This window comes from Pezoporus flaviventris, unplaced genomic scaffold (assembly GCF_033815535.1).
Source record: "Pezoporus flaviventris isolate CSIRO_AGI_PZ_B2104156 unplaced genomic scaffold, CSIRO_AGI_Pfla_v1 ptg000029l, whole genome shotgun sequence".
NCBI classification, from domain to species: Eukaryota; Metazoa; Chordata; class Aves; order Psittaciformes; family Psittacidae; genus Pezoporus; species Pezoporus flaviventris.
Window position 1 is genome coordinate 10960762 of NW_026892577.1, and position 22542 is coordinate 10983303.

The 22542-nt window shown below is 41.6% G+C and overlaps 1 protein-coding gene across 12 annotated transcripts in view; it reads left to right on the forward strand.

Annotated features, from left to right (window-relative positions):
- Positions 1 to 21193, forward strand: part of BTRC (beta-transducin repeat containing E3 ubiquitin protein ligase) — a 116964-nt gene extending 95771 nt beyond the window's left edge. For all 12 annotated transcript variants that reach the window (XM_061458917.1, XM_061458921.1, XM_061458922.1 and 9 more), the window contains 10 exons: positions 2725 to 2911; positions 7151 to 7247; positions 8098 to 8235; positions 8699 to 8817; positions 11146 to 11395; positions 12087 to 12205; positions 15565 to 15675; positions 16248 to 16326; positions 19658 to 19851; positions 20858 to 21193. In XM_061458917.1, coding sequence (XP_061314901.1) covers positions 2725 to 2911; positions 7151 to 7247; positions 8098 to 8235; positions 8699 to 8817; positions 11146 to 11395; positions 12087 to 12205; positions 15565 to 15675; positions 16248 to 16326; positions 19658 to 19819 — 1262 coding nt within the window. In that variant the 3' untranslated portion in view covers positions 19820 to 19851; positions 20858 to 21193. The remainder of the gene's footprint in view (positions 1 to 2724; positions 2912 to 7150; positions 7248 to 8097; positions 8236 to 8698; positions 8818 to 11145; positions 11396 to 12086; positions 12206 to 15564; positions 15676 to 16247; positions 16327 to 19657; positions 19852 to 20857) is intronic.
- The last annotated feature ends 1349 nt before the right edge of the window (positions 21194 to 22542 follow it).

The window sequence follows — 22542 nt, forward strand, 5'->3', positions numbered from 1 at the left end:
CCCTTGAGTGAATAAAACAATAAAGCTACTTCAAAATCATGAGGCATCTTATCTCTGTCCTCCTAGCACTGTCCCAAAGAATGACCAGAATTAAAGGTAGTTTTATATCATGAGCACATTTTACTAATACAAAATAAAATTGACTCAGATTATCTTCCCAGTACTTTGAACAGAATTAAGGTAGTTTGAAAAATACAGCTTAACTGCGGACTTAACAAACTTTGTTCCGTTTATGAAAAATAAGGTCTCTGCTTAGCATTTCCAAGCTGTTTAACATTTTTTATGAGGAAAGTCATTTTTATAAGGCTTTCATGTGTGAAATAACTGAAACATCCTTGTTGGTATGGAGGACGGAAGGGCTAATTGTGTTTCACGTCGATTTAGCAAAAACTTCTGTGAGCAGAGATTTCCCTTTTTGAGGAAGCAGTGCTTTGTTAGATGTACTTCTCAGTGAGTTGTGCTCTTCCTCAGAAACAAAATAGTAAAATTGAGTTTGCTGACAGACCGGAGTAGCTCTGCTCATCCATTTATACATGTGAGGAGGAGAGGCCAAAACATTAGTTTTCGTTCTCTGCAAAGGGTCTTGCATCAGTGGCAAGGGATTATTTATGGTAATGAAAGTAGTTACCACACCTCATTGCAGTAAGATCTAAAGTGCAACTACTGATGATCCAGGAAAGGCAGGTGGGTCAGAGGCAGACTTACGGGTGAAGATCACTGTGTACATTTCCAGCAGTGTAGCTCTGCTTCCTAAAGCCACAGATTGGTCCCTGTATAAAACAGTTCCTTGCCGTGATGTTGCTGACATAAAGCCATGTTGCTGACATAAAGCCACCAGTATGCATACTACACACACAGGCATTTGTGAGTGCCCTGTTGCATCTATAAATGTCTGTGGGCCCACTGGAAGCAACACAGACTGAGGGAGCAAATATGCCATTTGCACCCAGTGGAGAGGACTCGGGGCTGCAGGTGTCAGAGTGGGGAAGCTGGGGGGACACAATATCCATGGCTGCCCTTCCAAATTGTGGAATTCCTGAAAATTACAGTTCACATTCACTAAAACTTTGTATCTCTCTTTCCACAGATTACTGTAGAGCCAATCTAAATTTACAAAGACTTTTCCTTTTTTTAAAGAGTTTTATATAGTGGCTGTATATATCTTTTCAGATTAAATGCATAATAAAGGCTGCTGATGCTTTTATTTTGCAGGTTGACATCTAATTTTGCATCTATAAAGATAAGAAATGTCAGACCTCTTTCTGCACTCTGTGGTTGTGCATGGTATCATTCACGTGCTTTTTCTCCTCATGAATGGAAGCATAAAACGCTGGGCAGAATGTCTCACCCAAAGTGTATTATAAATTTAGGATGTTTGAGAGGAGCAAGAGGAGGCATGCTGAATTTTCTGATTTTCATGCACTGGAAGATGATTTTGAGATCTTCCAGTTACCTTCAACAAAGGTTGGGTCTTTTGTGTTTCATAAACTCTAATCAGAATCAGCTGATTGCAACCCAATTTGGGTTTGCAGAAGTACGGCCATATGACTTTAAAAATGCACTTGCTTTTTTTTCTTTCCATGTCAAAGCAGGGCCTGGTCTTTGAGGCTGTTGTTCTAAAAACAAGAAAAGACTTCTTTAACTCTGTCCTAAATATGAATCAGAGGGAAGATGCATGTAATGCAAATCTGCCATGCTTCGTTTTTGGTTGGTCTGGACATTATGCCTGAGGGATGATGAGGTCTAAGCTACAACTTTTACAAAGCCTCTGAAATTTGACCTGTGAAGCGAGGTCATCTCTTGATGATGTGTGTCACTCGTGACTTAAACAGGCTCCAAGAGAAGCTGTGTTTATGCAGCATTTCATTTAAAAGCCATCTTATTTTTCTGAAGTCTTGGTAGTGATTAAATTTGAGTGGATAAGAGCACATTTTTACTGGATGCATCCATCCAGTTAAGAAAAACAGGATAACCTTTCCTGTCCCCCAGCTTCACAGGCGTTACATTGGGCTGGTTGGTGCTAACCGAGCAATTGCTTTACATTTCACTCCAGCCATGTTGAAACAAAGCCAGTCCTGGAATTCACACCAGAAAATATTTGAAAATTATACCGTTTTGGTGCATATTTTCCCTTCACCCACTAAAGCAAATGAAACTGACAAACCTGCTTCACTTTCTCCTTACACAGCCTCTCCTTCTCTCTCGACTTCCCTGTGCATCTGCATATCTCTCCCTCCCCCATGTCTAAAGGTACCACTACCCTTCAGGGCACACATTGGGAATATATATTTTTTTCTTCATTACGTTTAAAAGCTACTGCTTTAGCAAAAACAGCTTTTGAGCCGCTGCAACATGAGAACAGCTGTAGCAGTGAGATGAGAAATGGTCCTAATATAGAGAGATTTTGGGGGCTGCGTCGCTGAGTTGGAAATGCCATCCATAGAATATCCCCCTAGTGCTAAAACCCATTGAAATAGATTGGAATGACTTCTTGGATTCTTTATTATTTTTAATGACTTGTTGTGTTATATCCAAAGGAAGTTGGAGAACGCTGTTCACTCCTGAACTTAGCTGCAAATGCTCTTGTGTGCATTTAGTCCAGCTCCACATACAGAAGAGGAGATGGAAAGAGAGGGTGTCTTTGTACTAGCAAGGGGGGTGGTTTTAAACTCCATGTCTCCCCAGCAAATAATATTCTTCTTTATTTTTTTTTTTCTTCCTCAGCTCGGGGATTGGATCACATTGCTGAAAACATTCTGTCATACCTGGATGCCAAATCGTTGTGTGCTGCTGAGCTGGTGTGCAAAGAGTGGTACCGGGTGACGTCGGATGGGATGCTGTGGAAGAAGCTCATTGAGAGAATGGTCCGGACAGACTCCCTATGGAGGGGCTTGTCAGAGAGGAGAGGATGGTGAGAAAACTGCATCTTCACCTCCTTTGTCCCCATTCAGGACAGTAGGTGCTGTGTTTCAAAACATGTTGGAAGAGAGTTATTTAGCATCCTGAAACATCATATTGGTTCCAAATCTGACAGTTACTTAAATCAAAATTTGGGAGTTAGGGCATCATTTGGCTATGCAGGCAGCGTGGGGGCTTTTTCCTCACTTTCCTCATCTGATCATGTTCTTCTCCCACTGTGACAAGTGTGATATACAGACTGAGGTTTTTACACCCAGCTGTCATTTGGTTCAAATTAAGAAGCTGTGTACACCCCAGGGGAACACTAAACTGGTCAGCAGTTCAGAGCAGAAGAGCTTTTTTAGGGGTGGCAGTGGTGCAGCATGTGCTATGAATTAGTTGTTTCCTGATAGGTCTGTTTGTTTTCCTCAGCAGATTTTCACTATTAGATATCTGTTTAATTTTCAAACTGGAAGCTGAGGGTAGGTACCATGGAGAATAGGGGACTTTAGAAATGCAGATAGATTAGTTAATAATCATCTGAAATAGCCTTACTACAATGTGGGTCTCACTCAAGTTTGAAGCTGCTCTGTTAACATTTCATTAGAACTTTCCCTCTCAGGGGTACGTCCTTTAATACATAATTTTCTTTTCCAAGGGTGTCCCTAGGATGTTGGCAGAAAGGAAGCTGGGTATGAATATTTCATAAACAAGATAAAAGTGACAGCTCAGGCATTTTGATTGCTATTAAAAAGAAAAAGATACAGAGTTGCAAACAAAAGGCTCCTTTTTTATGGTTAATTTTGTTATACTGTTTGTTTCAGGCAATAAAGGCAAGTAAATCAGGATTATGAAACATCCTTTAAAAATAAATACTATTTTGATCTGCTTCCAATAGTGTAACGTTTAAAAAGAGTGTAAAATGAACACAAGCATGGCAGTGTTAACTTCTGCATTCCTTTTAGTACCTTGTTCTCTCCAGGACTTCTGTTTTTCCTCTGTGTTGTTGAGGTCACACTAAGTTTGAAGAGGACCTTGAGTGGTTCTTTAGTTTCTCCTGTTTCCCAAAGGCAGAGCCAGGTTTCTCCTAAGTCATCCCAGATATTTGTCTAAGCTTGTTCTTAAGAACCTTCACTGACGGAGGTTCCCCAAGCCTTGCTGGGTCAAGGAATTCCACTGTTTCACTGAATTTGGTGTTAGAAAGGTTTTCTGTAAATCTAGGCTGTATTCTTAGCTACAGTTTGCCATATTGTATTTAGCCTGTGCAAACAGGACAGTTTCTCATTTTCCTTTTGGCACTAATCGTTTCCATGTTGGAAGATGATCATGTTTCCTAGATTGTGGATGCACTGACCAGCCGTAACCCTGTGTTGCCTCGTCCTCTTGCCATTCTTGGTTTTCTCGGTTCAGACCCTCCCCAGTTACTCTACTCATTGGTGGATGGTGTCTTCTGCCAAAGTATCACCAGAGTTTGATGGTGTGGGAAGCATTGCTTTGCATGTCTTATGGAGGACATTCCATTTTATGCTTTCCAGTGGAACATGTGTTTTTTATTTTTTAACAGTGAAATACCACTGTTATAAAATCAGTTAGCCTTTCCGTGGCAGTTCTACTTAGCCATTATTCCTCATCTTGCATGCTTATGTTGTTCCTCGGTGGTGAACTTGGCGCTTGTCCTTATTGAATTAGATTCTGTTTATTGTTTGGTATATCTCCATTTCGTCAGGAGCATTATGAAATCAATCTTGTCCTCCAAAGTGCTTGTAGCTTCTCCCAGCTTTAATATCATTGGCCAGGTAATAAATGCACTCCCTCTTCTATACTTTGTCTTTAATGAAAATGTTCAGTAATGACACATCTAGAACAGACTCCATGCAAGGTCCCAGTTGCCATCCTGTTATCAGTGCACATTCAGTAAACTGTGCTTTCCAGCCATTTGTGTGTCCACCTTTGAGCTTCTCCAAAGATCATTTTTCTCTTGCTAAGTCATGAGAATAGCCTATGAGAAGAAATTAGGTCAGGTCACAATTTGACATGGTGTATTCTGGATTGATCAGTGTTACATGTTGCTTGTCACCTGTCATCTGATTAACAGTGTGTTCTAGAGCTGCTAAGATATCAAAGTTGAGTCGGATGGTCCTTCAAAATTTTAAAAATAACATTAGCAAGAGCTACTAGTACAGGCATATGATGTTTCTAAAAGACAGTTGCACAATTCTGCTTCTCATCTCAGAGGACAGTCACACCCTGTTACTGCTCCTCTTCTTCAGGTTTACACTGTGTCCTGGAGGTTGCTTTCACAGAACAGGAGCAAGCTGTGCTCTGTCTTTCAGATTGCCCTATTATAAGCTCTAGAAGATGTAACTCCAAGCATGGTGTGGTGTTCAAGAGAAGCAGAAAAGAAATATCCAGTGTAATTGCATCTCTGTCACATAGAGCTTTATAGCTTGTAATCAGTGCTAACACTGTGCATAGCACTAGGAGCTGACTAACTGGACAGTTCAGAATGATAGATGACTGGTCTTATTTGCTTACAGCTTCTTACTTTGCGCATGGGCTGCCTGATTTCAGTATTTTCAGCTTGTGGTTTACAACAGAAACCCCTAATTCTGCAGCATGGTGCCCTTCACTTGCCCTTCACAGCTTGTCAGGGGGGAGTAAGGGTTACACAGATTTAGAGAAATATAAAACAGAAGTCCAAAATCTGGGCATGATTGTGTCCATCTGAATACCTGATTGAATCGGCCAGTCATCAAAACCTGTGAACAGCAGTTCCTTTTATCCCAGACCCATAGTGCAATGGCCGCTGGGATGCCATGGAAATTCCAAGCAATCCTTTAGCTGTACTGTAAACAAATGACTCTACAGGTTGTAAGTCAGGGCTTATAGATGGCAACAAGACCTTGTATTAGATTAGCTAGTAAAGTTGGAAACAATAGATAGGTTTTCAGGCACATAAGCTTGTATACATATTGTTGTAGACCAAGTCAAGTCTTCCATGATGTATCCTAGGTGTTTTGTGTATCTTCAAAGCATTTTTTGTCTCCCTGGACCAATAAGTTCCAGACTGGATGACAGTAAATAGGCAACCATCTAATTAGTGTTAGGCCCCATATGTGTGGCAGCTGGTCACTGTATTTGAAGACTCAGATGACTACTCTGTCCAAAGTGGAAAGCACCATTCTCTCAAGCCATACTTAAGATACTTTATGTAAAGAATTATTAAAAGTTCTTTTCTTGAGCATTTGTTTTTTAATTTGTTCAGTCCTATAGTTTGCAACTGCTTTATAACAGAAAATATGTAGTTTATTGTTGTGATTTCCCCAGTTCAAGTATGTCAAGGCAGCTGATGTACAGTGTCTCAAATGAGTTTTGAGGTCTACTGTATGGAAAGGACAAGAAAGAAATGCGCAAGGAAGTACTGAACAATTAATTATGCCATAATGGAGTAAGGGAGGGAGAAGTGTAGAGCTGGCCCAGTGTAAACTCTGTGCCTCTGATGCCAGGATTACACTCAGAGGCATTTGTGCCTCTCTCCATTTTGTGAGGCATGTTGCCAGGCAGAACAGCAGTTAGTACGCCCATGGTGGGGTTTACTAGCTTCCACACCGTGTTTGGTGGCTTCTTAACTTCAGGATGAGGAATTAAAGTTTTTTACACAGCAGGTAGTGATTGCCATTTACGGAATTTTTTTGGTAGCAAAAATCTAGCTTGGGATATGAGTATTCCAAATCAGTGTTGAAATGAGGGAAGCACTGCAGATGAAGTGTTGCTTACCAAAATGTAGTAGAGAAGCAGTAAAATGTCCGTGTACCAAAACTGATACTGTTCCTGCTAATGCAGATAAAAGCTATAAATGCATGGTAAGTTTGAGGATTCCTTGGCTTCCTTCATGTTCTCTGTACACTTTATTTTAAAGGTGACCTCTGATATAGGTATGTGTATTGCAGGCATGAGCTATTCTCACCTCCTATTGAGTTGAATGGGCTCATGTCCATAATAAGTATTTCCCTTCCCTGAGTGACTAGGCTCAGATTTTTCATGAGTATTTCAGTGTCAGAATGCAACATTGATATGTTACAGGGCAAACAAACAATGAACCACCCCATCTGACTGAGTAAATTAAGTTTGAGTATCAGTCTGTCTGTGCTCTTAAACAGTGGCTACCCATTTGTAAATTGCCAGGAGGACCTTTCTCCAAAATACTGAAACATGATCTGTGTTCACTGGGGGATGTTCTTTTGTCTTCCAGGGGACAATATCTATTTAAAAATAAACCTCCTGATGGGACTGCACCACCCAACTCATTCTACAGAGCACTTTACCCCAAAATTATACAGGACATAGAGGTAAGAAACAGCTTCCAGATGTGGTGTGTTTGGTTGGATTTTTAATTTATTTTTAAATCTCACTGATTTATTCATGATGCAGAAATTCTGAGAACATGCCATTCTAATGAATCTGAATGAAATGAATATGAAATACCTCATCAAATGAGGTAATGAAATACCTCATCAAATCTATGGTGTCTTTGTCCGGAGTTTGTAGATCTGGGATAGTTACATAAAGTCCCAGGCTTCAGTACTCCGTTATACAGGGGATGAGTTGGATTGTTGAGTGAGCGGTTTGCAGAGGGAGTTTCTACCCCTTGCAGGTCAGATGCCACAGCAGCACCATGCCATCTTGATTTTCTCTGTTCCACAGTATTTCGCTCCAGCTGATGCAGATGAGACCTGTTAAGATGTTACAGGGAGAAATTGAGCATGGTTGCCTTATATCTAGTGTGAGCAAAATGCCATGTTCTGGTACTTTCCTAATGGCAAGAGCATGCTCAGGTGCTGTTGTGACAAATTTGTACAAGTGCTTAGCTAGAGCTCAACTGAGACTTTCTTTTCAGTTGTTTAGCTGTTGAGTCACTGGGGGTTAAAGATTGGAGACAGAAAAAAGCTTTTAGGTCACTTCTCTCTCACCATTCCAGATAACACAGATGAGTTTAGCCGCAGTATGTTTTCTAGGCTTTTGTCCGTTTAATTGGTTTTCTTATATGTGTTAGAAAGCAGTTTAGAAAGTAGTTATGTCATTATATGGGCCTGACTGCAGAAAAAAACGTAAAGAAAAGTATCTACTGTCTTCTCAAACAAACAGAAAAAGAGGTGATAGTTCCATGCTTTAATTTTACTCTCTTTCCTGTCTCTCAAGACAATAGAGTCAAACTGGCGTTGTGGAAGGCACAGTTTACAGAGGATCCACTGCCGAAGCGAGACAAGCAAAGGGGTTTATTGTTTACAGTATGATGATCAGAAGATAGTAAGTGGCCTACGAGACAATACTATCAAGGTGAGAATGCTCCAGAATGTAGTGCCTATGCCATAAATAATAGTGTCCTAATTTCAGGACACCTGCCCAATCTCTTGTTAGTAACCTGTCCTTCTTCTTCCCTTACCTCATACGTGCAGAGCATGTTATTCCTCTTTTATCTGGCAAGAGAGACCCTGTTTTCTTACAGACAGACTTCCCTAGCAGAGTTTTTGCGCATCAGTAATTACAGCCTATGTAATTACTGTGCCTTGTACCTTGATGAGAAGGGTAAAACCAATATTCATAGTAAAGACAGTAATATCAAAGATGTTAACATATTGCACAAAAGAGCCTTGTAAAAGATTCTACAGATGTCACTAAAGATGTTCTGTACTGCACTATGGATGATGTGTTGTAGTAAAAACTAGACTAGTCAAACCAGTAAGTGCTGAAAGGTGAAAATCTTGCTGAGCTGTCTGGTTTTGAATGTTTACTATCTTAGATCTGGGATAAGAATACATTGGAATGCAAGCGAATTCTCACTGGACATACGGGTTCTGTCCTGTGTCTCCAGTACGATGAACGGGTGATCATTACTGGATCTTCAGACTCAACAGTCAGGTGTGTGCTCATAATTTGGAGTTTTCTGTTTGCCTCTAAGATTTTAGCCTTGCAAGCTGCTGAAATAATATTTTCTTAAATGTGTGCTCTTCAGTCAGTTCCTTGAAGTAGTTCAGCATATGTGTTCACGAATGTACTGTGCCTTATTTATCAGATGTCCATGCAAATGGCTGTCAAGGAGAAATGAGAACCTAAGCAAAGGTCAGTCAAGGTCAAGATGAGTTAGGAAGGCTATCTGGCTTTTCACTAAGGTTTTGCATGTTTTGATGCTCCCTAAGAATGTTTTAACTTCTCCCAGAGAATAACTTTTTAAAAGTTGGTTGAAGTTTTCAAAGCAGGTTTGAAGGTTTAGTCATTCATAGTCAATTTTAACAAAAGATGTATGACTAGATCTCCTGTGACTCTTAATTACATTTTGCATGATGTTTGGTTTTGTTCAGTCATTCTAACCTTGCTTTCCTTCCACTCTCCAACCAAAGGCTGGACACCTCAAGTCAGCACTTGTGGTGCATGTTGTGGAGATGTGAAGTCCATTAGACATATTACAGAATCCCAGGGAGTCTAAGACCTGTAGTATAAATGCAAGCACATATGAGTTAATGAACTGCAATATGAACTTATATGTGGAAGAGCAGGTCTGTCTTCTCCATGTTGTTATATTATATATCCTCTTCTTGTCAGAGTACAAACAGTGCCCATGAAGTGAAGTTACAGACAACAAAAGGCTGTGTCAGTGGCCTTTTCTGAAGCTATTAGCTGAAAGCTCTTTATGGTTATCACTGTGCATGTGTGTAAACTACCACTGTTAAGCTAATAAAGATTACATTTAGTTCCTGACATGTGATGCATGTGGTCTTTGTGGTGCTGCTGGATTTTGGGGTCCTGTCATTGGCAGGAATCAAGAATTTCAGCAATTCTGCCTGCCTGGAGACGGTGTGGGAACTGCACTGTACTGAGCAGATCACAACAGAGAGGCTGATTTCTGTAACAAGCACTATCATCTTCCATGTCAGACCAAGCAGGCCAAATTGCAGCCTGGCTGCTTGCCCAGAAATACTTTTGTTTCCCACTGTATCTGTAAATGTGCAGAACCCAGAGGCACATAGGATGCATCACTTTTATCCTCGGGTCTCCTCAGGAAGAGGGGCTTCATTCAATAAACAGTACAGATGGGCTCTTAATGCTTCTGAGATCTCAGGGATGCACTTGTCCAAAGAAGTCAGTAGGTCTCCAGCTCCTGTTCAGTTTGGCAACCCTGTCTGCAAACTGCTCGTATGTTAACAGCTCAGGTCGTTATTCTGTCAGGTTTTCTTCTTTGCATTTTGTAATTGGAATGTACTATTCATTCTCATTTATAGGCTGTAAGTTGATGCACTTCAGCCGTCATAAGTTATAAGACATTAGAAGTCTTTCTCACATCTTAGATTTTCTTACTGCTTGCCTTATTGGCAATGTCTGATGTGCCTGATGATACAGCCATTTTCTGCTCTCACATAGGATATGTGGGATACAGGTATGATAGTGCCAAAAGAAATCCTTATGGAAGGTGAAAGAAGTTTGCCAACAGAATAGCCCAAAAGAAACATTTTTAAGACTTAATATCTTAATTTCAATTCCTAGAAGTTCTGTATGAAGCCTTTTCCTAATTTTCATCTTAAATTATCTTTCCGCTGGAACAGTTGGTTCTAATAACATTAAGTTGACATAACTGCTCTGTCTTAATTTGAGTATTCAGCGCATTCCTGGAATGTAGCTGTGTAGCAGATGCACTGCAGGGTAAATGCAGTTCATGGTGCAACTTGGGGCAGTTACTTACATTTGTTTGAAAAGCATTATCTTCTGCTTCTCTATAAATTTTGCCTTGAGTTGATAGTCCTGTGAAAGAGGTCAAAAATTAAACCTGTCACTGAACTTGCTTCTCCACAGGTTATGACTAAGTACTCATTGACTGGAAATGGAGTGTGTTGTAGGCTTATACAACCAGGAAACATCAGTCTTTAAGGCCATCAATCTCATACCTTTCCTCAACACTAAATTCCCTTAATTAAAGAAAGCTTCTTTCCTGGCTGGTTTATTTTTATGGTGTTAATTGCATTGCAGGGGTTTTGACTGCTGTACTGTCTCAGTGTATGCATAGTCAATAGGTTTATATAATACATCTTTTAATGAACTATTTAATAGATACAGATATAACTTGTGGCGTTATATTAGCTTCTCTAATATTGCTAGAGAGTCAGTTACCTCTCTTTGTGCCTCTCTTGCTCTGCAGATAATCCACTGTACAGTTTTTTAACTCTCTTCTCTCTGGTTTGAAATTTGGACCTGCAGGGTGTGGGATGTGAATGCAGGTGAGATGCTGAACACACTGATTCACCACTGCGAAGCAGTACTGCACCTCCGCTTCAATAACGGCATGATGGTGACATGTTCCAAAGACCGTTCCATTGCTGTGTGGGACATGGCTTCACCAACAGACATCACCCTAAGGAGGGTGCTAGTAGGGCACCGAGCAGCTGTCAACGTGGTGGACTTTGATGACAAGTACATTGTATCAGCATCAGGTGACAGAACTATAAAGGTGAGGTGTTTCAGAGGCTTCTTATTTGCAGCATTGGGGTATTTAATAACTGAGAACAGATGCCCAGAGATGGAAGATAGTCCTTGGCAGTTAGTGCACAGATCTTCCATTAGAAGCAGTATTCTTCCTGCTGCTTGTTTCCACTTGTCCCTTCTGTGTTGAGCTTGCACAACTTGTTTACAGCACTGGATGGCAAATCAGACCTAGTTACAGATGCAGTTGAAAAAGGACTTTTTTTTTTCTGTGTTCTTTTTCAACTTGACCACTTCCATGATCTGTTTCAGCATGTCACTCGAACAGTTGTCAGAGGGCAGCATGGGGGCAAAAGTAAAGGTGAGTGGATAGGAGTCTCTTTAATGTTACTGCTGTGATCCAAATCTGCAGCCTTAAAACTGAGGAAAATCAAGATCCTGTGTAGACTAAATCATAGCCCAAGAATGCTAAAGCCTGATTTTGGAAGCTAATTCTTACATGATGTGGCAAAAATCTTCTGTGTACAGTGACCCAAGATGCTAACAGTTGCAGAATATAATCACAAGTCACTGGAGCGGTAATCTTCCCACTCTTAATGATAGCATCTTCAATTAAGAGCATTCTGGATGCATCTGTATATCATACAGATACCAGCTTTTGTTAGTCTCTTCCTAATACCTTTGTCTCTGTGTGGTTCCCTCCCCCCTTCCTGTCACAGGTATGGAACACTAGTACCTGCGAATTTGTGCGCACCTTAAATGGCCACAAACGAGGCATTGCATGTCTGCAGTACAGAGACAGGCTAGTAGTGAGCGGCTCTTCAGATAATACTATCAGGTGAGAGACACACTCCCCATTGCAGAGTTCTGTGCCAGCACGTTGTCTCTGATTCCCTGGGATGTGCAGAGGTTAGGCAACTGAAGTGCTCTGTACCCTTGTCCTCTTTGAAAAATGCTTTCTTTGCTGTAGAACACTGGGAACTACTGGAAGGAGATATTAGAAGCCTGTTTACTGTGTTGTCTTTCATCCTCTGTATCTCAAGAGTCCCATACTAATCAACAAGTTGCATTGCTCTGACAATTCTGGTGTATGAAAGAGCTGGCAAGTACCACTTTCTATGGTGTCCTCTTGTGATATTTTAATTGGGCTATGTGTCTAGTTACAGGGGTCAGATTTGCAGTAAGAGGCATTTAATCCTCTGCAGAAATCCTCCTGGGCTCTCGCCAAACTCCTCTTGTGGTACTTGGCACCTGGTTAAGTTTGGAACAGCTGGTTTAGAGGCTGAAGTTCAGTTTACTGCCTTTTGCACTTCTCCAGCTGCCTTGGTTGCAGTCTGAGATTTAACTCCTTCTGGTATCATGAGTCAGGGTTTCTCTCTGCATCTTCAGATGCTGGCAGAGGGACGTCTCACTAATCTCAGGGCATATGGAGCAAGCTTGAGTAGTAGTTGAAGTGACGTAAAGAAATGGCTCTGTTATGCAAGCAGGAGTAAGAGCAACCCCCCTTTTGTCTTTGTCATTGCTTTAAATAATTGTCTGCCATCTGATAAAACCTGAAAACTGGACAGTGTAAGCAGAAACCCTTCGCTTTGCATATCATTAGTAAGTTCTCCTCAGTGAGAATGATTCATGCTGCTGTTTGTCTGTGGACTTTACTTACCTCTTCTGGCTTTGCATTCTGTAGGAAAATAGTTGTCCTTTGGTTGACATCACCATGTCATTATACCAGATTTTAGTGTAGGGCTGTCTGAAAGCATGACCGAGAGAGCTGGAACTTCTGTCTCTAAATCAAGGGAAGAAGTATTACAGGCATCATGTAAGAGTAGCACCACTTACGCATGGTGAGAACTCCTCCACTTCAAACAGAAAAAAAGCCCTCTGCAATTGTACTATGAAACTTGGTCCCAGTGTTAGAGTAAGAAATAGTTAAATGTTACAGCAGCTAGGGAAGGATCTGAATTACGACTTGCAATGCTAATAAAAATAGATGTCAAGATAGTGATAACGCTAAAGAGGAATACAGTTACTTTTATGCTTACATTGGACAAAATCCCTAGTTGACAGATAAATTGTGCTAGAATTTCAGGAATGTTGGCAGTGAATCTTAATGGAAGTCATGTTTGGCCGCTGTGTGGGTAAGGCAGAAGACTTACCTGGTCACATTGTTTTCTTCCAGCCATTAGCAGGGGGCACAAGTCAGTGGAAGGGTGATGAAGAAAGGGCAGGTTACCAGGTCATCTTTGTGGGTGACTTTGTGCTTTGTATGTTTGATTTTAATCCACTATAAAATGCCAGATGTTGTGTGTTGGCCTTTAATAGAGGCTGCCTCCTGATACAGAATTTGAAGTTTGATGTTCCTCAGTTTCAGGGAAACTTTCTGAAAGGTAACGGATTTCTAGTTTTGCAACTGAAAACACAAGGACATGTGAAGTGGCAGAGAAATCAGTATCTTCTGTGGAGAGATGTCGTGTGTAAAAATTGTTTAGGTTTTGTTGTAGGCCAGATATTTCACCAGTGTAAGAGGACACCGCATTGCTGTCCTTGTGGTGATTTCCATCTATTAGAAATTGGTTTATCGAGTTTAATCCAACCACTTCAGTATCTTAGTCTTCAGGGTCAAAGTTCTTAATTGCTACAGACAAACATGCTATAGAAAAAAAAAAAGACAAAAAAGATAATTTAGAACAAGAAAATAGACTCAGGCTACATCATCTTGGGTTAATTTTTAATTAAGTGGTTGATTTGCATGTGTGTGTTCAACCTCCAGTGTGTGCACACATGGGGTTCTGACACTTGACTGTTTAAACAACAGCATTCTCTCTAGGAGATGAGGATTCAGTCTCACTGGCGTTCTGTACATCTTCCAGCTCTGCTAGGTCTTCAGGTGAATTAAAGGCTTGCAGACTTCCTTCTACTTCCAGAAATTCTCCCAAAGCTATAGCAAGGAAGAGTGGTAGTGGTTTTGACTGTGCACACTTTGTAGTAAATTGTTTTAGTTAGTTCTTAAGCCTTTAGAGTGCTTCCTTTACTGTTTCATCCTTTGGCTATTTAAAGAAGTAGAAATTTGAGAAGGTTATCAAATCTGGAAGATGCCCTTGACACCAATTCTGTTAGGAGATTCTGCTCTTACATAGTAGTTACCTCTTTTGTACATGAAGGCTTGTTCCCCACATGGCTAGGGACATCATCATCTCAGCACATTCAGATTCAGGTAAAACCTCAAACTGGGACCTTAAAATACAGGCCTGAATTAGCGTGATGCAGCCTCCCAGAGCTGCTGGCAATCTCAGGATTAATGGCAGGGAATGGAAACACATGGCACTAAAGTTCCTGGCACAAGATTGCTTTTCAAACCTTTCTGCACCAATTCATTTCTGGCATTGTCCACCCTGTTTACAGTCCTTGGGAGACTTAATGCTCGCTGACCAGCCAGAGTGCCTTTGGCTGACCTTTGCCATGGAGTTGCTTGCTCTGACCTTGACTGGTGGGCTGGTTCCTATGTGAAAATTATTAGGATCTTCATCTTCATATTCCTGAAAGATCAACTTCACAAGCTGAAGAGTCACCTGGTGCTCCTCACTGGCCTCAGTTGTGTGCATAGACAAATTGTTTATCAGTTCTATAGTAGTGGAAGAGTCTGTCCATTCCTCTGTTGTCCAAAGTGAGAGCAGCTTGTCATGGCAGGACAGCTGCAGTCATTATCTGCCAACCTTGGGCACAAATCCACTGGATCTGGATTATTCTTTGGGGACCTCAGGAGTAAAATATGTGGGGACAGTGTTTCTGTTTCTTTCTGTCTCTCAGGACAAGTGACCTGAACCCTCAGCAGTTGTTCTGCTTTGAGATGTGTCACCTAGAGATTCCACCTGTATTTCTCACTACTGTGAAGTTCAAGTCAGTCTGAATGCTAATTGAATGAGCATTTAAGAACATTTGTGCCTGCTTTCTTTTCTGCTGTGCGTCAGGGAGATGCGGCAGATACAGCTATTAAGATTCCTGTATGAGCAGAGCACATTTCAGCCACAGATGGACCATCTCTAGACAATGTGTGTCAAAGAATTTCAGTTCTTGTAGGAAAATAACCTTTCTTTATCCATGGTAACTGGAAGTCATGTCAAAAAGCTGACAGAAGCATGGAAAGCAAGTAGGCTAACTTCATAACTGTTTTAGGTACTACTTTTGTTTTCTTTCTTCCAGGCTGTGGGACATCGAGTGTGGGGCATGTTTACGAGTATTGGAAGGCCATGAAGAGTTGGTGAGATGCATACGCTTTGACAAGAAGAGGATAGTCAGTGGGGCGTATGATGGGTGAGGCCATCAGTGCAGTTAATACCTTGCATCTTCCTGTCTCAGTGTCTCACATCCCACTTTTCTGTATCTTCCTTATAAATACTAGTCACCTTGTCTGTAAATCAGGACCATGTTACAAAGCATACCTTTTTTCCTTCTTTTGCAATAAGTCAGTGTGTTTTGATGTGTGTGTCCAGTTCTTTACTTTGTAAGAATGTCTGACCGACACAGCCTGAAACCTCTTCTAGCTGAACCACTGCTAAGAACAATTTTTCCTATCTGTGGTTATATCTGCTGGACCATTTGCCATTACAGACTAGGTGTCTGCACTCCCACGTTTCTGTTAGTTACCGCCACCTGCTTTTTATGGGGTTTACTTTGTTGACAGTACATTTTTTTTTCTCCCATTAAGCTCTATAAGCTTTACAAAGGGGAAATGCAAGAACCAGTTCTCAAGAGCAGAAAGGATTGCTGTAATTTTCCTTGAACTGCTGTATTAGCTAAGATGTACTAACAGTTTATTTTTTTTTTCTGTGAGCACTTGCTCTTTTCTCTCTAACAAAGACTATTGTCTATTTTTTCACTACTAGGAAAATTAAAGTATGGGATCTTGTGGCTGCTTTGGACCCCCGTGCTCCAGCAGGGACCCTCTGCTTGCGAACCCTTGTGGTAAGAGCTTTTGGCAGGGGTGTTGGAGGGAGCAGAAAAGTGTGCTTGATCAGGGCTATCTTGAGCCATGAAAACTCAAGTCAGCTTAGTTCAGTCTGCAGGATCTAGAAATTTCTATGGGTCTGGCTTTTTTGTGTGTCCATGTTTTGGTGTGGTTTTTTTTTAATGTTGCAAGCTATAAAGCATTAGAAGTTGGAACCTGTGGAACTGTCACTCACTTTTTAACAGTTTTGCTCTGTGATTTGAAGTTATTAGCTAAATTAACTTTTGAGACTTGTCCTTCTTGAAATCTGTGTACCAGTGGGTTTACTTTAACCTGTGCATACCTGATGCTGTAATAGTAAGCTGTCTGATACGTTGACATGAAATTTCTTAAAGTTTTACATTCCAAATTTGAGCAACAAGAGCAAAAACACCTTCGGAATCGCTTTTAACTGGCACTTGTATGTTTAAGGAAAAAGGCAGGTAAGGACTGGAACAGACAGTGAAATTGCCTCATTCTTTATTACCTCATCCTTAAACAGCAACTACCACTTTCATACTGTCCATCAGTATTTAGGGCAGGTCTGATGATGATGTGGTTAAAATGTCATTGTGTGAGTGTTAACAACTTTCACAGTCATGCTTAACAGTGGATCTGCACTGGTCTTATAATAATGTGAGAAAGCTGTGAGGAAAATGCCAGTACAGCCAAGGCTATGGGATGGTTCCTGTAAGCATTCCTCCATCACAGTCACCCCAAAAAGCTTGCGCTATTGCAGAGGATAAAGGAAGATTTCAATCCAGTACAAAGTTATCTTTGAAAAAGAAGTACTAAACATATTTCTTTTTTAGCAAAGAAATGTTTGGGTCAGTATATATTGGACCTTTTCCTGCTGTGGTGTGCGACTGTAGTTTGTGCTCTAAACCAAGATCATACCGAGGCCATCTGATTCTCTAGAAGCGTGGTTATCTCTCACCAGCTGAGCTGTGCTAACTGACCTTCTGCACTCTCATCCACCGCCTGAATTGCTACTGTTGTTGTAGCTTTCACATTTGGTGCAGAGTGTGAGAGTTACTGTGACTCAGCTGACAGGCAGTAGAGCATTAAACCATGCTCTTTTCCAATCGTGTATTTGAGCCCTAAGCTGCAGAGTAAGAGTCTATGAGAGCCTCAGGTGCCTGCAGGAGCTATTCTGAAAAACCTGCTTGTTAGCTAAGTAGAACTGCAAATTGTTTCTGCTGAAATCCAGAAAAACCCTTTGTCATTAGCCACCCAGTCCCAAACTGTGGAACTACTCTGTAACCATAAGCACATATCCTGAGAGTCTAAGACTTCAGCTTGGTATTAGTAGTGTTCCTGCTCTAGCCTGAAACAAATGTGTGCCTAAGTAACCTGTAGACTTAATTTAACTGGTGTGATTTCCTCTGCATTTTCCAGCAGTGGACAGCCAAAGTGCCCCAGCTAATTATATTATAAATCAGATCCAGTGGGATGGAAACACTGTAGGAATCTCAACACACAGATACTCATAAATCCCTATTTGATAGCAATGGAGGGGGCCAAAAGAGATGGGGGGGTACAGAGGAAGCTGTTTTGGCACTTTTAGGAGTTTTATGACAACAGGGTGTCCTTATACCCACTTACCCATGGTTTGGTTTTGTGTTTTTTCTCTTCCCTCAGCCTCCAAAATTAAACCTGGCTGCACAATGAGCATCATGAGTCTCCCACTGCTCGTGTTCAATTTTCAAACAGTAGGAGGAAACTGCACAGATAACAAATGCTTGCTGCATGCCAGGTCCCTTCCAGTTTTGTCTTCTGTTAGCTGGAATGGTGGCCACATGAATTTGTCAGAAGCTTTTGAGGCACAGAATAAGCACATAGCTCAGCTTTCCTTACAAGCTAAAGAGTCCAGGTCCTTTTGGCCTCCACTTAGGGTGTGCATTGTGCTTACTGCTTCTGTAAAAGCAAAGGGCAGGTGTGTGGAACTTCTAGGGCAACATTACATAGCCTACAGTGACTGGGAGAAAAAAGGGAGCTCTGGAAACAGTTTTTGGAAGCACCTCTCTCTGTGGGCTGTCCCTCAGTGGACCTGACTGTCGTAGTGATATTTTTTAGCAAAAAACTTCTGTATTTCACTTCTACAACACAGACTCTGGGAAAACATTTCTTTTTTGAATAGGTGGGAAGACAAGCGCATGAGGTGTTTTTAAGACAAATTCAAAGTATAGTTAAGAGATCAGAAAAGGTCCAAGGATTAGACCATTTTTTTAAATTTATCTTAAAAATAGAATCTGAATATTGCGTGTGTATTTTCAGTCAATTTTAGAGATTAACAGATTCACTTTAAGGCAGTTGTTGTGCTTTGCAAACCAAGCTGTATTCTTGTAGTCCTGTACCATAGGACAGAGGCATTTAGTAGCTAAGACTAATCTTTTGCCTAAATATTTGAGAAAACTGCATTTTCAGTATTGAAGTATTTTAAGACATGTTTTTTTACTGACTCTAAGCCCATTACAATGTGTGAGCACTGAAGAGAATTTTGTATTAATGGATGAGATAGGGCTCACCCTAGTTGCATGGTTTCTGTTCCCTTCTGACCGAGGAAGAGGCCGCTGTTCTTATAGCAGTGTAAGCACCAAGAAAACCAGGCAACACAACGGGAAAGTACAGTGGATTTGCTCTGTGATATCCAGGATCTTGCCGTTACCTCCTGTTAATTACAGTCTGAACCCTTGCCAAATCGTCATGCCATTTCCACTCAGCCTCAGAGCAGAATGCAAACTGCCTGTAAAGTATGCCCTTTCTAGTTCATATTTTTAGAACTGCTTAAGAGGAATTATTACTGTGTCACCAGGCTTTACAACAGGCTTCTTAGTATCCTCCAGTATTAAACCCTTTCCTTTACAGCAGTGGCAGTGGTGCCAAATGCAAAGTTCACATCTCTCCCCCTGTAACCTACTGCATTTGGAAATCTGTGATTTTGGGAATGAGTTTCACCATGGAACAAGGAAGGCAGTGTTCCTGTCAGCCTCACCAGACTGAATTGTGTGGTGAAGGGAGCTTGGTTTGTTCTGCACAGTACATGTCCAATGTTTAAGATTTAAGGAGTAATGGGTAATTGTAACTGTAAACTTCCTGTGAGCCAAGTACTCAGATACCGCAAATCCTTTTCACTGAAAGAGAACTTAGTTTACACAACGTGATGCTGATGTGCTGATGCACAGTGTGTCATGTGGGGTTTACTGAGAAATGCATGTAATGCTAGAATCCAAGGCCAGTTTCATCTTCCCTGATCCATCCCACGTGCCAGCAAATTTATAACATACTGTGTCTCCCACTTGCATTTAGGAGCATTCTGGAAGAGTCTTTCGGCTTCAATTTGATGAGTTCCAGATCGTCAGCAGCTCACACGATGACACCATCCTCATCTGGGATTTTCTGAATGACCCAGCTGCCCAAGCAGAATCCACTCGTTCCCCGTCCAGAACATACACCTACATCTCAAGATAAATAACACTACACAGTACCTCACACTCGCACAGGTAACAGAGGCTCAAAGGTGGCACTGGATGTAGTGCAAGCATGCTGCTTGAATAACTAGCTGAGTCTATCAATATTTCTCATCTTGGTTGGACAGTAATTACAGTGTCCTGTAAAAGAACAGGAATGATTTTGAAACCTTAGAATAGGGACTTTATTTTAGGATTTGTGGCATGTGGCACCTGTGAGTTCGCCTGAAGAACCCCTCCTCCTTTGCCCATCATCATCAATAATTAAATCAGCTATCGCTGCTATCCAGAAGGAAGAAGGGTTTCTGCAGAGCGAGTAGAGCAGCTGCTGCCTAACAAGGGGATGCAGATGGCATGACCCTGGGCAGTTGTCGCCAGGCAGGAGGGTTTTGCTAAGAAGCATCAGCTTTATTCACTCCGTCTGAAGTGGTGACCATTCTTCTCACTCTGCAGCAAGCTGATTCAGGAGAACAGTTTGGCCTAGGGGAGGAGACACTGAGGCACAAGCCCAGGCAAATTTAATCGAGATGCATCAGTGTGCAAAATCATTTACTCATAGGGCCTACCCCTAGACCTCTGTAGCATAGCACGGCTGTTAAATTGTTCATATGAGAGCTGCTGGTTTGCTCATCGCCTTACCCTTTCGTCTTGGCCTGCACAATGTGGAGAGGACATAATGTTCCATATGTTTGGGTCAGTTTTAGAGTGGATTTGATGTATGTGAGTGGAGTGGGGTAGCATGATTGCCCACTATGGTGGGTACATGCACAGTTGCTGTTAATAGCTTAAGAAAAATGGCAGAAAAGTTGACAGGCTACTGCAAGGGGGTGTCCACAATGATGTTTTCCCTTGAAAATGCTCTGTCATGGGGCACATCCTGTATCATGTGTGATTGGTAAATGTACAGTGATGCTCCAGAGCTGCCAGATCAGCTGTCTTGATTTTCTCAAACACTCTGGTCAATCAGATGTTCTTTTAAATCATTAAAAGGTTTAGTGCGAATGGGCTTTGTTTGGTTTGTTCTGTTTTTCATTCCCAGGACTCATTTAAGCTGCAGTATTTAAATGCCAGGACAAAAGAACTATCCACGTAACCAATACTTGCTGAAGAGAGAGGCTCTCAGACTTGTTTCTGGAACAAAGTTGGCGTGCAGTTGATCTCAGACAGGGTCTACTCAGCGTGGCTGACTGCTAAAGTGCTGCTATATCAGAAGATGTCTTTTATCTTTCATGAACACTTAACATTTTTAAACCTTCCCATCCCTTTCTTCCCCCGTCCTGCGCTTCCTATTCACTTCTCTTCCCTTTACCCTGTTTGGTTCCCCTCCAAATCCAGTCACAGATGTCCTATGAATATATTTAAGATGTTGCCAGAATGTGTTGCTTTGCTGTTAAGCAGAAGACTTATAGCCACAGTGCATCCTGCTGAGAAAGTCACTTCAGAGTGGGTGGGAGAGTGAGTGGGGAGAGGGCTGCTACTTTCAGACTGAAATCAATGTCCATTGCTATGCCTTTGAAGAAGTATTCAGCTTTGAAGAGCAACAAAAACACTTATAAGGAGCCAGACCATGCCCCTCCCTCTTCATTCCCCTGCAGCTTTTGGCTGTTCTGACTGCAGACCTATTTTTTGTGGAGAGAGGACCCTTGAAATTTGACTATTATGAGCCAAATCCATCTCTTTCCTCTCCTGCCTGCTATGCTAACCCTTTGGAAGCTGGATGTGTATTGTAGCCGCCCTTAACATCTGCTTGGCTAGGAAATGCTAGTCAATGAAAAGTTGAACTCTCTTCTGCTGAAGTCCCAAGCATGATGGACTGGGTCTGAGATCCTGTCCACTCCCACCCCAGATGAAGTGTTGGCCCAAGGCAGTATTTCACTAGCAAAGGGGTTGTCTGCACCATCTTCCTCTTGTGCTTCTCCTTGAAGACAGTGTGTTGCTGGTGGCTTAGGAATCGTTCTGTAAACTGGAGGAAGTTTGAGGCTGGGGCGAGGAGGAAAGCTGGACATTGCATCTTTCTTTCCATTCTTTCTCCCCTTAGAGAGGCTTTAGCTGGGTGCTGGAAGAAGAAGCTGCTAAACACCTTTTGAGCTCTCAAGATCTAGCCACCTTAGAGTGGAGACACTACCCAAACCCCCTGGCCATGACAATAAGACTTTGCTCACATGAATGAGCAAATGCACATTCAGTACAGTCAGTACAGTTAGCAGTGACTTCAGGCCACTTCTGCAGCATTTCTGGGGCAGGCCTTGATAGAAAGCCTTTGGAGGGAGAGCCTTTGGTGTGCTTCTCTAAGCTACATTCATACTGCCTTGCAGTCTAGGACACAAGCTGATTAGTCCCTTTGCTGATAGGTGAGCTGGATCTTTGCTTTCTGGATGAGACTTTTGCAAATTGCCATTGTTTAGAAGAGAAATATAGCCCTAAAAAGGAGGGACATGAGAAACAATTCTGTGTGTCTCTAAACTAGACAAAGAGGTCTGGGGGAAAACAGCTCTTTTTACAGAACTGGAAGGAATTGCAGCAGGCCTGCATTTAGATCAGGAAAGACTTGTAAATCAGTCTGTCATTCCACGTTTGGGCCCAGATCTTCCACTGTAGGTTTTGGATAACCCCTACTGCCTTAGTAGGGGGTTGCTCCAATACCACAGTAGGAAATCAGGGCATTTCATTTTGGGCTGGAAGGGTTTCAAAGAGGCATTCTTAAACCCTCTAAACTTGGAACTT